The 16,225-nt window shown below is 55.1% G+C and overlaps 1 protein-coding gene across 1 annotated transcript; it reads left to right on the forward strand.

Moving 5' to 3' along the window:
* The first annotated feature begins 2,313 nt into the window (after window positions 1–2,313).
* Window positions 2,314–8,938, forward strand: KLHDC8A (kelch domain containing 8A). The gene is made up of 5 exons (XM_041773529.1): window positions 2,314–2,905; window positions 5,661–5,825; window positions 6,038–6,253; window positions 6,855–6,956; window positions 7,870–8,938. Exons 1-5 carry the CDS (start codon window positions 2,530–2,532, stop codon window positions 8,061–8,063), a joined length of 1,053 nt encoding a protein of 350 aa, XP_041629463.1. The 5' UTR covers window positions 2,314–2,529; the 3' UTR covers window positions 8,064–8,938.
* The last annotated feature ends 7,287 nt before the right edge of the window (window positions 8,939–16,225 follow it).

Genomic DNA, 16,225 nt, shown 5'->3' on the forward strand with positions numbered 1-16,225 from the left:
TTTCTCTTTTTCTGCATTTTATTGACAATAGTTGGTCATAAAGGTATTCATGGCAATTTACCAGGTCCTCACTATGTGTCAGAAACTGAAGTGAGGATTTTACAAACAGTATCTCACTTAATCTTCACAAAAATTTATAAGGATCCACCCACAGAATGGAATATGATTGAGACATAAAAAGGAGTGAACTCTTGGCACGCATACAACAACCTGGATGAATCTCCAATGAATTATGCCAGGACGGGTATGGGTAGTCCATCCCCAAAGGTTACATAGTGTACCATTCTATTTATATAACATTCTTGAAATGACTAAATTATAGAAATGGAGAACAGATTAGTAGCTGCCGGGGGTTGGAGAGAAAGGGGTGGGGGGGAAGTAGGTGTGGGTCTAAAAACTCAACATGAAGAATCCTTGCATGGAAACGTTCTGTACCTTCCCTGATCAATTTCCATAGCCTGGTTGTGATACTACTGTACTATAAATTTCGCAAGATGTTACCATCTAGGGAAACTGGATAAAGGGCATTATTTCCTACTATTGCATGTAAATCTACAGTTTATCTCCAAGTAAAAGATAAAATAATATGAGGGGCACCTGGATGGCTCAGCCGACTGAGCATCTGCCTTCTGCTTGGGTCACAATCTCCAGGTCCTGGAGTTGAGCCCCAAATCGGGCTCCCTCTGCCTCTCCCCCTACTCATGCTTGCTGTCTCTCAAATAAATAAATAAATAAATAAATAAATAAATAAATAATATTTCTTAAAATAATAATATAAGGAAATATAAGGAAATTGCGTCTCAGTGTAGTTAAATAAGTTCAGAGCCTGAATTCAAGCCCAGGTCTGTCAGACTCCCAAGCCTGAGTGTTTCAAGACCTGACTATATTGAAGGGAGCTGAGGAGAAGGGGGACCCCGCAGGTTTTGCAGTCCATCAGGTCAGGTGGCCCACTGGTGTCACAGGCAACTTTGTTACAGGGGCCTACGGATGTGAAAAGGCTATGAGAAAACTATAAGGCAAGCCCCGTGGGCTGCTGCCGAGTGCCAACATGGACTATCCCGTTTCCCCTTCTCAAGGTGTGTGAAGAAGGGATGGAATTGGGCGGGGGGGGGGGGGGGGGGGGGGCTTATGGCTTATGTGTTGGTCTAACTCTGTTGGTGTCTCTGGTTACACATCCACATATCTATGCATTTGTCAGCTACCCCGTCTGCTTCCAGGTGGGAGAGGGTCGGGTGATGCGTTAAGTCAGGCAGAGGCGTGCAGGACAGTGTACACCTTATGTCTGGTGCACCTGTGTCAGGTCTGCGCGTGTCACACCCACGGAACTTGTTTCTATTCGGTGAAACCATTCGATCATACCTCCCCCTCCCCACCCCCAGCGAAGCTGTTGAGCCAGCCTGTCACGAACCGGGTCTGTGTACTGTAGATAAACCGGGTAATGGGACTCTCCGCCTCCTCATCCCAAACAAACACTCACAAACCGCCCACCCCCACGCCGGGGGAGTCTAGCCCCGGCCGCTGGGATCCTGGCTCCGGTGCCCCGCCTCCCTGACCCCGCAGACCAGGTGAGCGGCTCCCGCGGGCCCGCGCCTCCCCCGCGGGCGGCCGCTGCCAGCGCTTCTGCAAACGGGTCACGGCCCGACCCCGCTCCGCGCCGGGGCGCACGCGGCCTCCCGCACAGGTGTGGCGACTGCGGGCCTCCCGCACAGGTGTGGCGGCTGCGGGCGGGGCGGGCGGGGCGGGCCTCCCCCCGCCGGCGGCTCCGCTTCTCCTTCGCGTCGCTCGTCCCTTCTCCGCTTCTCCTCGCCTGCATGTGTGACGGCGGCGAGCGGGCTGGGGAAGGACAGCGCGCCCTGTCCCCCGCGCCCCGCGCCCCGCGCCCCGCCGCCCCGGGGGCCCCGCTCCCGGCAGATGCGCTGTGAGCGCCTCGCCGCCGCGCTCCTCGGGCCTGGCTGTGTAAGGGGCGCGGGCGCGGGGGCCGCGCGGGGGCGGGGGCGGGGGCGGGGGCCGGGGCCGCGCGGGGGCGGGGGCGGGGGCGGGGAGGCAGTGGCGCGCCGCGAGCCCCGGAAAGCCCCCGCCCCGCGCGCGCCCCGCGGGCCTCCGAGGCGCCCGCCCGGAGGGGCTGGGGGGCGGGGCGGGGCGGGGGGACACGGCGCTGCGGGGCGCGACGCCGCCGCGGGGGGGCGCCCTCGGCCGCCGCGTCCTCGCCTTAAAGTTGGCAGGGACCTGGGAGCCGGAGCCGGAGCCGGCGGGCGGCGGGCGGCGGGCCCCGACCCCCCTTGACGCGCCCCATCCCTCCCGCAGGGCCGGGCGCGGACGCCGCCGGACCGCGCAGTCTGCAGGGCCTGGCGAGCGCTGCCCGGCGTCGGGGCCCTGGCCCGGGGTCGGGCGGGAGCCGGCGGACGGGAGCCAGATGGAGGCGGCGCCGGGGCGCGCGGAGTAGCGGGCGGCCCCCGGGCTCGCACCTCCCGCGGCGCCCTGGCGCTCGGCCGGCACCGGGGCGCGGCGGGCGGGGCCCCCGGGGCCGCCATGGAGGTGCCGAGCGCCAAGGACTTCCAGTGGAAGCGCCTGGCGCCGCTGCCCAGCCGCCGGGTCTACTGCTCCCTGCTGGAGAGCGGGGGGCAGGTCTATGCCATCGGGGGATGTGACGACGACGGCGTCCCCGTGGACTGCTTTGAGGTCTACTCCCCCGAGGCCGACCGGTGGACCGCCCTGCCCCGCCTGCCCACAGCCCGGGCCGGGGTGGCCGCCGCCGCCCTGGGGAAGCGGATCATGGTGATCGGGGGTGTGGGCACCAACCAGCTGCCCCTGAAGGCCGTGGAGATGTACAACATCGACGAGGGCAAGTGGAAGAGGAGGAGCGGGCTGCGCGAGGCCGCCATGGGCATTTCGGTCACCGCCAAAGGCGAGTGGGGCCAGGGCCGAGGGAGGGCGAGGAGAGGGGGGCGGGGGTCCCGGGCGGGGGGATGGAAACCAACACTGAGCTGGGAGCCACTGTCGCAATCCGGATCCCATTTGATCCCTACAATAGATACTGAAACTGAAGATCTACCGGCCTTGTTTTACAGATGGGAAAACAGACTCAGCAGGGGAAGTGTCTGGTAATCCCATACGATGCCAGAACTCCGCTCCGCCAGGCTCCTCCCAACAGGCTGGGTGGGCCTGGCCAAAGAGGAGACATTAGTGCAATGTCTCTGCAGACCCCTCCTTTCAGCGGAGTGACAGCCTCCCACTCACAACAGCTCATCCCCTGAAATTTTCCTTTGAGGTGCCATCACCTCCAGACGCGTGTTTGGGGTCCTGGGGATGTTCGCTGCCTCCTTGTACCATCCTCAGGCCCCACTAGTGGGGCCATGAGGCCTGACTCCAGGGCCTTTCCCACTATGCTCAACCTCTCCCTCTGCCTCCTAATGTCAAAGATACTAAGAAATGGAGACTGGAATGTTCCAGAGAGTCCTACTCCTGCAGCATCTTTTCCAGATTCACAGATCTTGGGCTGTGCGTGTGCTAACCACAAGGTTATCTGGCCTTCTTTCTCAAAGTGCCCCATTTTTTTCTCATTGGGCCTGGTACAGCCCAGAGCATGGAGGGGGCTCCAAAGCTCTTTTGCTGAAACACAAAGGATTTTATGGGAAATGGTCCAACAGGACTTAGAAGACCCCCAAATGCAACTCGGACAGCTTTGGTGGGATGGAACCCTCACTCCCTCTTGCAAAACCATCCCATTTGCCTGTTGAGTCTACTGTAGATCAGGAACCAGTCTTTCTTGAGCACTTGCTCTGTCCCTGGCACAGTTCTAGGTCCCAGGGAAGAAGGAAAGAGGCAGATAGACCTGGCCCCTGCTCTCAGAATGGTCAGTCTGGGTCTGACCAGTGAAGGTGACCAGTGAGAAACTCTAACCCAGAATCCCTCAGGGCAGTGGCCAGTGGGGCCTCCGTGAACTCTCGGTGAGAAGGATGGGAACCCTGGAAGCCTGTGGGGAAAAAGAGAGGGAAAGGGTATTCCTTTGTCCTCAGGCCTTGATAAATGCTGCTGAAAGATTAAGAACAAAGATTTATTGAGTCCTTACCATAGGTGCTTTATATATTTTAGCTCCTCTGATCTCACAACCTGTGTGATGAGGTAAGTGCTATGATTATCCTCATTTAGAAGCAGTGTGGGTCCCAAGGAGTTCGAGTACCTTGCCCAAGGTCACACTGCTAGTGAGTAATGATGGAGCCCGTGCTCTTCACCGTGGCCCTGAATGGGTTTAGCAGTTAGTCTGATAAGCTTTCATATGCCTGTGTGTCGGGCATGGAAACAGATGCTGGTGCCTCAGATTAACAAATTCTCTAACAATCTATTGGAAGAAGCAGACAAGGATTATTTCGGTAATGTTTGGCAAATAGGGTGAAGCCAGTGCCGTGGGAGGCACTGACCCAGTGCTGTCGGCCCAGCTTTGCAGTTGGGGGACACCCAGGTGAATGTGAAGGGATGAGTAGGAGCCAGCATAGGAGCAGTGGTGTGTGGCGTGGACCAAGGGTTCTCAGCTGGAGGTGTGTTTTGGGTGACAAACAGATAGGAGAGGCAGAGCTTGTGTAAGGGAAATCCTTCTAATACTAGCAGGCCCAGTCTCCTGACCTCAGGCTACTGCTGGGATTTTTTTTTCCTTTTTCAGTAAGATTAGAAGTAGTACTGAATAGAAAGAAGTAGTACTCATCCCTGTAATTCTCTTGAAGAATAAAAGCCTCTTAGAGCCAGAAGCGGTGAGGAATGGCTACTGGAAGACAGATTCCCAGGCAGGGGTGGGTCCCCGGGAAGAAGTGTGGCCTCTGGGGTGGGGGAGCAGGGGCAGCCATGTCTCTGGTAGGCCATAGGAGGCACTGGGGTGAGGCCCAGGGAAACACGGATGCCTTGCTCATCCTGTCTGATGCAGTGAGCCAGGAGTGTACCTTGAAAGGTTCTCAGCACCCCAAGAGCAACAGAAAATGGAAGAGAACTCACCTCTCAGGGTGCCCAGCTTCCTGCCCTGGCAGGGCTCCTTAAAGGGGCTAGCTTTGTGTCCTCAAGGCCTCACCCACATTCACCCCTAACCCTATCCCATCTAAGCACACGATGCCTTCTAGAGCCCACAAGCCTCCCAGTGTGTGAAGGAGGATGGCAATCCCCCATTCTGGGGTTGAGGACAGAGAGAACCAGCAGCAGTCCAGCATCCCACAAGGCCAACGACAGCAGGGATGACCTCATTTCCCAAGGCTCCAGGTGGTCTAGAGAGTTCTGACCTGGGAATGCCTAAGGATCAGGCCACTGCTGAAGGGCATTGGAGGAATACCCCCTCCTCTTTGGCATCCCTTCTGGCTGCCATGGAGGGGACAAGGGTGGTCCAGGCCTCAACCCCATCACGGTCCACTCTGTGGGCGGCTCAGCCCAGGGCTGGACACCGAGGGAGATGAAGGCATGCAGGCCTGACATGGCTTCAGGAAGACCTGGCTCAACCTGCCAGAGACTTTCCGTGGTTCCATCAACCTCACTCTGGCACAACAGTGGTTGAGAACCTGGCCTGGCCTTGGTGCTGGTGTTCAGGGGGTTAATGGATCCTGGCCCAGCAGGTGGTTACCGATGGGCCTGTCTCAGAGTGGCCATGAGCTGAGCCAGGGGTTGTGTGTGGCCTTTCTCCTTAGACTACCGAGTGTATGCGGCAGGCGGGATGGGCCTGGACCTCCGTCCACACAACCATCTCCAACACTATGACATGCTCAAGGACATGTGGGTGTCACTAGCACCCATGCCCACACCAAGATACGCTGCAACATCCTTCCTCCGAGGTTCCAAGATCTATGTGCTAGGTGAGGATGAGTTATCTGTCTCTCCTTCCCTCCCTCCCTATCTGTCTCTCTCTTCCCCTGGGAAGCAGTGCCTGTGTGCTGAGCGTCTCCTGGGCACTGGGGGGTAATCATGATGCCCCAGCCCTCAGGGAGCTCTCTGTCCCATTGGGGGGAATGGGCACAGGGGGAAACCCAGCCTCTTCCACCACTCCAATCCCAGTTCTGGCCTCCAGGGGGACGACAGTCCAAGTACGCAGTGAACGCCTTTGAGGTCTTTGATATCGAGACTCGCTCCTGGACCAAGTTCCCCAACATCCCCTGCAAGCGGGCCTTCTCCAGCTTTGTGACCCTAGATGACCGGCTGTACAGCCTGGGAGGCCTGAGGCAGGCTCGGCTCTACCGGCAGCCCAAGTTCCTCCGGACGATGGACGTGTTCGACATGGAGCAGGGTGAGCAGGGCACTGGCCTCTGGCTGCCCACCACCCCTCTGGCCGACTCCCCACACACACCTCACCCCCATGCCATCCTCCTGCCCAGGGCCGCTGACCCAGCGGGATGAGTCTTTCAGAGGTCTGGACGGCCCGCACCATTCAGGGCCATTCTTGGGATCTCTTGCTTTCATCTGGACAGGGCTTCTCTTGGCTGCCTGGTTATTTTTCTCCAAGCCTTTCCCATCTCTTCATACAACATCCTGGCAAGGCCAGGTGAGGGAGGGCTTTTCCTGCTTTTTACTGATGCAGACAAGGATCCCGACAGCCACGCTCGCTGCCTCTAGTTAGCCTCCTCTCCAGCTCAGAGCCCATGAGAACAGAGGTAGAACAAGGTGATTCACTGCAGGGGATTATGGACTGTAGCAAGCAGAGGAGAGGGGAGAGGCCCCGGAGCACATCATTTCGAACAGCAGGAGGCGTAGTTTATGCCCAGAGCACTAAGGGTAGATGGAATAGATGTCTGCCTCTGGTGTGAGCTCGGGGGACTCCGTGTGTATTTGGTGGTGGACGCCAGCATCTAATTCTCTCTGAATTTACCCTGCATGATCCGTGGCCTCAGGGGGATGGCTGAAGATGGAACGCTCGTTTTTCCTCAAGAAGCGGCGGGCAGACTTTGTGGCCGGCTGTCTGAGTGGACGGGTCATAGTGGCCGGAGGGCTTGGTAAGGATGGGGCTTCCGGGCTGTTACTGTGGCTCTGGAGCCTGGCGCACGCTTGGCACTCTGCATGAGCAGGAGAAGGTACTGGCTGCTTGCACACAGCCTGCCTACCACTTTGTCCCAAATAATTCAACACTCTCTCTTACATGTCCACACACGGGCCCCGATGTGGTCTTTCCATCCTCTTACACTGGGGAACCGGAGGCCAAGAAAGCATGAGGGACGTGATGCTAACCATGTAATGCAGGCTTGCAGAACACCGGTCCCTGGGGCCCGATCCAGGAATGCCTGGACAAAAGCATGGCAGGGCTTAGCTTGGTCTTCTTTCTCTGGCCAGCGCTACGCCCTGGATACCCAGCTCCATCATGGAATAGGAAAGCAATCTGATTAGATAGACTTGTGAAAATGCATTAGGGACTTGCTGTGTTACTCCTCCCAGAGAGCAGTAGTATCCTGAGGCCAGGACCCCAACTTCAACAGGGGAGAGATCCACGCACAGTTGGGCTTCCAGGCACCCAGAGTTCACTCGGTGTGGACAGAATCCCACATTGCCCAAGTATGAAAAGAGCTTGATGTGAACCAGACTCTTTTTAGCAAAAGCCAAAAGAGAGGCAGCAGCAGTGTCTAGAAACTTCTGGCAGAAGCAGAGGGTGGAGAAAAGAAAGCCTTACTCCTGAGGAGATGAGAAGATGGAGAGAAAGCAAGAGGAGTGAAGGAACTTTGGGACAAGAGCTACAGCCCAGGGGAGGGAGGGAGGGAGCAGCTCTGCGGCCCAGGAACAGCTCTGTGCCCCAGGAACTCAGGTCCCTTGGCTTCTGCTTGTGGGTTCCAAAGAGAGCAAGGGAGGTGGGGGCACTGTGGCTCATGGATTGGTGGCTGGACTCCTTTGTAAGGATGGTTCCCTTGGCACTTTCAGGGAACCAACCCACTGTCCTGGAGACTGCAGAGGCGTTCCACCCAGGGAAGAACAAATGGGAGGTCCTACCCCCAATGCCCACGCCCCGCTGTGCCTGCTCCAGCATTGTCATCAAGAACTGCCTCCTGGCTGTGGGGGGTGTGAACCAGGGTCTGAGCGACACAGTGGAAGCCCTGTGTGTCTCTGACTCCTAGCTGTCCCTGGGCCCAGCACCTTTGCCCTGAACCAGATCACCCCACTCTCGACAAGAGGAATGGTCGACTCCCAGGATGCCAGCTCCTGCCAGCAGTTCACGGGGTCAGGCCCTGGGGCTCTGAGTGACCTCCCTCCACCTCCAAACTGTACCAATCCCAGGAAACCATAAGAAGTCCAGAATGAGTTCACCAGCCTCCAGCTGGAACCCAGCTGAGCTTTGAGGAGAATCCCCTGTGACTGCTCGGGCAGAGAAAGGCACAGAAGTACCTGCTGTCTCCCTTCAGTGTGAGTCCCACCTCCTCCAGTGTCCAGGCTAGGTGGTGCCTAAGGCAGAAGACAGCTGCTATCACTGTCTTTTTCCTGGCTCTGAACTAGTTTGACGGTCTCTTGGGATGGAAGATGGAGAAGCATTGCATCGAGTCCCAAACTCCTCTTCTCCCCCGTGGTCTTCATCCCTCCCCCACTTGGCGGTCAACGATGGGCCTGCCCTCGCCCTTATCTGCTCACCAAGAGTTGGCCTTGGAGCAGGGCCTGCTGAATTGGAAGGGCAGCCAGGTTCAAATAGACTGGTCCAGGTCGGCAGCCTTGGCCAGGAAGAACCCATGCCCCTCGGGTGCCTGATGGCAATGTGGTGATGGGGAAGGAGCAGACACCCAGCCAGCCCAGGCTCTGCTTCACGCTCCCCTCCTCACTCACGTTCTCCTTCTGCCATCTCCTTCTGCCACCCATCCCTGGCCCTTTCCTCCCTTACAGCCCGAGAGTGTTTTCTGTGCTAAACCTTCTTATTTACACTGTGGCATCAAAATCCACGAAGGCTGGATTAACTGCATTCCAGTTAACAGCAGCAGCACAATGATTAAAATCTATATTCCTATCCTCTCGGGCACCCAGTGCAGGGCTGGGGTGGATGGGTGTCTTGACAGGTAGAGGGACCCCAGAAAATAGTCCTGACAGTCTCAGACTAAAGAAGACCCCAGGTGACCACCGTTCTTGGCTGTTCCCTCTGGGAAGCCTCCACCTGCAAACTACCAATGGCCTGTCACCTTGCTCCCATGCAGCTGCGGCTCTTCCTTCTCTTCAGCCTTGAAACTCCACTTACCCTTCTCTTCAGCGTTGAGATTCCACTTACCCGTTCCTTCAGAAAGGCTATGCTCATTAGCTGACGTCTTCACGTCTGGCCTCAGTTCATTCAGCTGAACTTCACTCCTATCTTAACCCAAGCTGCAAGGGGATTACTCATGGACTTAAAGACTTGACTCTTGTAGAGCACCTCTTTCTGATTCCCAGTTATTTTTATTTAAAAAAAAATTTTTTTTTTATTTATTTGACAGCAAGAGAGAAAGCACAGCAAGGGGAGTGGCAGGCAGAAGGAGAGGGAGAAGCAGACTCCCTGCTGAGCAGGGAATCCAATGTGGGGCTCAATCCCAGGACCCCAAGATCGTGACCTGAGCCGAAGGCAGACACTTAACCAACTGAGCCACCCAGGTGCCCCACCACCACCACCCTAGTTGTTGTTGTTGTTGTTTTTAAGATTTTATTTATTTACTCATGAGAGACACAGAGACAGAAAGAGAGACAGAGACACAGGCAGAGGGAGAAGCAGGCTCCGTGCAGGGAGCCCGACATGGGACTGGATCCCGAGTCTCCGGGACCACACCCTGGGCTGAAGGCGGCGCTAAACTGCTGCGCCACCCAGGTGCCCCCACCACCCCCACCACCACCTCCCTAGTTATTTTTAAAAGTTGTACCAGCACCAGGGATACAAAGAAAACCTGCCCTGGGAAGGGCTGCAGGGGGTCAGACAGCACTTACTATGCGATGGTGTAACTCGGGAACAGAGGCGGACGCCTGGCCTGCCAGGACTCAGAGCTCAGGGGGAGCCTCCGGGAAGATCCCTTGTGCCTTCCCAGACCAGTGGAACCTGGGTCTTTAAGGAGCCAGGGCCTTGCTTCCTCCAGCCCAAGAAGGTGCTGCCCCCTGCTGGCCCAGTCTGGCCTTCTCACACAAGCTGGAGGCGTCCGGTGACCTCCCGGGCCCTGGTGAGCCGCCTGCAGGGGGGGGGGGGGGGGGGGGGGGGGGCTTCCCTACTGCTTCTGGACAGCCCAATTTTAGTTCTGTTAGTTGTTGAAGTAACCGTTAGAGGAAGGTGCTGGAAGAGCTACAGATCCTGTGAGGATGAAGCAGCCTGTTAGGGAAGCCACTCCCAAGTCCAGCCCTGATTTGGCCTCCTCTCCCTTCCCCCTTTCACCCTCCCTGAGAAAGGAGTTTACAAAGAGAAGCTTTCCAAGACAAGCCAAAGCCGAGAGTGTGTGTGTGTGTGTGTTGGAGGAAGGGGCTTTCCAAGCACACAAAATGGTACCAGATCCATGGATGGGATTGAGACAGTTTAATCAGCATTAAAGGAGCAGTCAACCTGAAAAAGGTTCTTCCCATTATGAGAATGGGGGACTAGTCACCAGAACCTACAAGGGAGGGATCCCTGGGTGGCTCAGAGGTTTGGCGCCTGCCTTTGGCCCAGGACGTGATCCTGGAGACCCGGGATCGAGTCCCACATCTGGCTCCCTGCATGGAGCCTGCTTCTCCCTCTGCCTGTGTCTCTGCCTCTCTCTCTGTCTCTCATGAATAAACAAATAAAATATTAAAAAAAAAAAAAGAACCTACAAGGGAAACTAAGAGCTGCTTAGGGCTCACCTCTGGGAGGTCCATTCTGGGAAGACTTTGGGGTTGCCTCACTGAGCTAGGGAAATAGGGCATGTCAGTGGTAAACCACGGGGTCTGCACCTCAAGGTGCCATGGAGGCAGCTCAGGGTCTGGGGTGAGATGGCCTGGCTCTAGGCCTCACTCCTTCCCTCACCCTTGCCCCAACAGACTTTCCTGTCGCCATCCCTTTCTGGAAAGGTCCCTTTCTCATCATCCTCTCTCAATCTATAGAGCAAGAGCAAGAGTCGTACCATCTGAAAAGGTGGTAAAGCCCTCACTTGGATCCTTAGATCAGCTCCATGAGGTAAGGAGTTCCCCATTTTGCAGATGAGAAAGCTGAGGCTGGAAGAGATTACATAACTTGTCAAAGGTCCTGAGCTAGTAAGTGACTGAGCCATTGTCTGATTTCAAATGTTCGGACCACCGCACAGCTGTGCCTCTGCCACACAGAGGAGGCAAGGAAATCGACTCTGCTCTACTCTGTAAGGGGTTCAAAATGTCAAACTTGGAAAGATGGAGGTTGTTTTCCCAACGAATGAGTTGGAGGATTAGCAGAGATTCAAAAGAGCTCCTTAATGAGAAATGCACATAGAATATTCCTACATTTATGTCCCAGAAAAGCTCCTTTCTAGCCTTTTCATTCCACGGGCTGCTCCAAAGCATTGTTTGACATTGGACACATATTATGTGCCTGGCATTAGACGCGACATTCCTGCCCTTGGGGCAGTTGCAATCTTGGGAGAGACCAGGGACTATATCTGCATTTCCATTTGATGAGATAAGTGTGAGGCCTTTGCTAGTGCCATCCAGAGGCCCTCCACCCATGGTGTGTACAGAGAGCCGAGAAGAACTGGGGGTGTCAGGGTAGGTTTGCAGAAAACATCAGACTGCACTTTGGAAAAAGAGGTAGACCAGCCAGGCAGAGGAGGATGATCCCAGGCTTTGAAGCAAGGAGAGAGAGAGAGAGAGAGAGAGAGAGAGAGAGAGATGGGTGCAAATGATTGCCGCGTGCTATTGACCGTGGGTACATTGGGGACTGAGACCTAAGTCTCAGTCTCTTTATTCATGAAATGGGCAAAATAAGTCCTCACTAAGAGGTAGAAGGATACCCACGATAAGCAAAACGATTCCTGTAAATTAGGTGAGGAGCTGAATTCTAATTTTTCTTGTTGAAGGAGATGTAGGTATTTGCAAGCCACTTGGGGGCAAAGGGTTTGGCTGATTTGGGGTACAGCATGCACATTGCGAAATTCTAGGGGCTGGAAATGCAGGCTGGGCAGATCAAGAAAGGCCTCCCATGCCTTGCTATGGACTTTATCCAGATGGAAGATCGGTGCTTAAGGATCTTAAATGGGCAGGCATCACGAGCAGATTTGTACCAGTGGAACACAGAATAGCCCGAGTTCGTCTTCTGAGGAAAATGAGGTGAAATCAACAAGGCACCATCTAAAATGAGAACCCCAACTGGGGTTGGAGTCCTTGGAAAAAACCCCCGGGGCCACACTTTCCAGACCTCCTCTGGTCTGAAGGAAGGTCCCTTTGCTGGGCCACCAAGCGCCAGGAGGGTTTGGGACCACAGACAGTAACCAAGTCCCTCCCCTCCATTGTTTCACATCCTCCAGACTATTTCCCTAGTAATCTCTTGCATTTGCATTGAGCCTTCTGGTTGGCCGAGACCTTGCACGGGAGGTGGGTTAGGGTTTGCCATTTCCAACCCTGGTCTTACAGAAGAGACTGAGACTCAGAGACCCCATGGCTGACCCAGGGGTCTCAGCTCGTAAGTGGTGGGAATTCTAACCCAGCTGGGAAGAGCACAAGACGCCTCTGGGCTCTACAGTAAGAGGCGTGGCCCCAAAGGTCAGTCATCTATCCATGCCACCAGGGGGCTAACAGAACAGACCAAAACCTTGAGCTGAAAGGCCTCCAGCTCTAGAGAACAGGACGCATCCCCTGGATGGGATCATTTGCTTGCGTAGGCAGGAGTTTCCTGTGGGAGTTAAGGAGCTGCAGAATGGCTGGCTTGAGGCAGTACCGGTCGGGGAGAGCCAGAGGTGGGCACATCAAGGACCCAGGCAGATCGGGCAAGATAAAAGTTGCCATTTGCATTCCCTTGCTAAGGCTGCTGAGACCAGATACCATAAACTGGTGGCTTAAAGCAACAGAAATGGACTCTCTCACAATTCTCCTTACCTTTTAGCTCCTACTGGCTCCCAGCAATTCTTGCTGTTCCTGGGCTTGTGGTCACATAACTCCAACCTCCACCTCTGTACCCATTTGGCCTCTCCTGTGCATCTGTGTCCAAATTTCTCTGATTTTCTAAGGACATCAGTCACTGGATCACGGCCGTCCTAACCCCAGCTGACTTGTCTTAACTTGATGACATCTGCAAAGGCCCTAAAAAAGTCACATTTGCCGATACAAGAGGTTACGACACCAACATATCTTTGGGGGGGGCGGGGGGACACAACTCAACTCATAACACCATGCAATGGATGGATGAGTGAGGCAAGAAGGGTAAGAGTCCCCGGAGGACTGAGCTAATCTGGGGAGACTTCCTGGAGGAGACTGCTATTATAATTGGGCCTCCAAGGGAGGGAGATGTGGGGTGCCAAGTGCACCCAGGAGTGGGGAGTAGTGTGAAAAGAGGTCAGGAGGCAAGTTGGAGTCTGTATAGACCTCGAATAGCAGATTGGTGCCCGGGAAGAAGGGTTTGAGGAAGGTTAAACCAAGTGCTATGCCTCAACCATCCCCACCCACAGTGAAGGAGTGATGGCGGGAGAGGTGATCTCTGGAGAAAGGGTGACAGGCCAGCTGGCTGCAAGGGCAAAATGCCTCCAGTGTCCTGTGTTAATTCATGCAGAGTTTGCCTTCTCCATCATGATATGACCCTTTGTTTTAATGGCTTAAACTCTCGGCTGTTTTTCTAAATCTTCCAGTTCAGCTGAGCTCCCCAGGCAGCTGCGCGGGCCTGGCTCAGAGTCCCCCCAGGGCCCGTGTTCCTGATGGCGCAGAGCAGAGCACGAAGAAGCCATTGTCCACAACCCGGAGGCCAAAGTGTGCCTCTTCCCAAGAGTGAGCGAGCTCTTTGTGGATCACATGCAGTTTGCATTTCATACCAGATGAGCTGCTTGCTACCGCACCCAGCATGCTCTGGGCCAGCCAGCCCTCACAAGCATGAGCGCATGCTCACATGCACACACCTTATGCTTACATTTTCTCTGACCACTCACAGCCACACATATTTATCTCACACACCCACATACCCCCCACTCTTGCGCACACTTTGCATGCACGGTTTCATATTCACACTCACATAATCATCCATGCTCACACAACTCACACACCTCAGCTTTATGCCTCACTCTTGCCTTGTCCCTTGCAACATACCTTCCCTGGGCCCTAAGCTCTTCCATTCACTCACACACTTCAAACACGCATACCTCACACGTTCACCCAGTCATGTTTCACACCTATATGCACACCTGTTCACATACCTGTTGGTGCTCTTACACACTCACGCTGTCACACACACACACACACACACACACACACACACACACACACACACGGTGCAGGTGCCCAGGCTCAGGATCCCTCTAAAATGAAAGGTGGGTTACTGCAAGTAAGGTAGTCTTCTCCAGGGCAGGGTCCCCTGTGGCCTGTTCACCTTGTCCCTCCTCCTCAGCCTGCACAGGTGTGCCACAATGGCTGGTGTGCCATGATGGCTGGAGGGCCTCCTGCATCCTTGTATCCCCATGGGTGGGCTTGGGCAAGACTGGGATCGATCTGTCTCACAGATGGGGAAAGAGTGACTTCCACAAGTTATCATGAGCTCTAGGAGTGGGGGAGCCCACTCTCTTTTGCCCTCATGTACTTAGCACCTGGTTCATGCCTGGCATGGAGCTAGCACTTGATAAATGTGTGTTGAGTGAGTTTCAAGGATAGTCCCTTTAGGGTTAGGGGAAGAACTGGGAAAAATTCCTAGAGCCCAGTCCCAGTTCCTCATTTAGCCAGATTGGACTCTCCTGGCTCCTGAGACAATTTCTTTCCTTAATGCAAAATTCCCTCCAAAGAGGAAATATTTGGCAGATGACTCAAAGGGTCAGTGGGGTGAAGGGCCAGGAGGCCAGGAAGTATCTGAAGACTTGACATCTGAGGTGACACCTGGAGTTGGTACATTTTCTAGGTGATTCAGAGAGAAATCTGTCTCCTCCCAGCCTCCATCCACCCTTCCCGTTGCTGGAGTGCAGACCTCCAGCCTTGCAACTGCTGGCCTGGCCTACTCAGGCTCTGGCTGGGCCTTCCAGGCTCCTCCTGTGGTCAGCCTTGAAAGGGAGGGTGGGGCTGTGCCCTCAAGGCTTTGGACTCCTGAGGCCTCCCTCACTGTCTCCAGAAGGCGACCCACCTGTCCTCCTTATCTGGAGGATGAGAAGGAGGACTTTGGGGCACTCTTCCTCCCATTCAACGGAAAGGGAGGCCTGGTCCTAACCTCAGTTTAGCAACTCACATTCTTAAAAACAAACATTTGTAAGGGAATAGTAATTTACAGACCCCTTTCCCAGATGCCCCTATCCAGATGCAGCATCACCAGCTATGGGAGAAGGGGACTGGAATGGAGCTACCCTTCCAAATGGGTCTCTGTTAACCTCGGACCTCTGCACCTAACACCTGTGGGAAGCAGGCTCAGCCCTGATGACAAACAACCACCCCACCTTCGTTCTTCTCATCCACGCTGCCCTCCAGCTGGCCCTCCCCCATTCCCAAGCCTACCACCTGGGTTCACTTGCTCATCTTCCTGCACAAGGACCATGTCACAGCCTCCTCACTGTGGCTGCGCTGCCAATGCTCTCCTCCAGCCCACCCTTCACATTGCAATTACAGCCTCCAAGCTTCAGAAATCATCATCTCAAAATCCAACTGTCCTTGCAGAGCTTAGCATCCCCAGCAGCTCCCCTGACCCTTCAGGTGATTCCCAGCCTCAGTCTGGGCCTCTGAGGCCCTTGGCACAGATCCCACCTTCCCGCCTGTCCCCCTTGCCTCTGCCCAGGGTTCCTGCCCCTTGTGTACCTGGTAAATGCAGCCACCATCTACACACATCATCCCCACCCTATAAAACTTTCAATCTCTTCAGGACCATGACAATGCCATTCACCCTTGGAACCTCAGGGCATCCCAGAGCCCTGGGCATGCAGTGTCTAAATGTGTAACAAATAGCTTGATGGAAAAACATGTAGCGAAAAACAGAATTGAATGAAGCCAGAAATCAAAGAGCTGAGACACAGCGCCAATACTGAGAGTAACTTTTGCGATGCCACCTTTTCCTCTGAGCCATCTATAGCCTGTGGCTGGCACAAAGAATCAGATTCAGGAAATAAGCAGTATTTCAAATCCCCTTGCTTAGGGATTGAGTCCCCTCTCCCTTTGCAGCAGGCTCTGACAGGAGGAATAGGTCAGGACTGGG

This window comes from Vulpes lagopus, chromosome 11 (assembly GCF_018345385.1).
Source record: "Vulpes lagopus strain Blue_001 chromosome 11, ASM1834538v1, whole genome shotgun sequence".
Lineage (NCBI taxonomy): Eukaryota > Metazoa > Chordata > Mammalia > Carnivora > Canidae > Vulpes > Vulpes lagopus.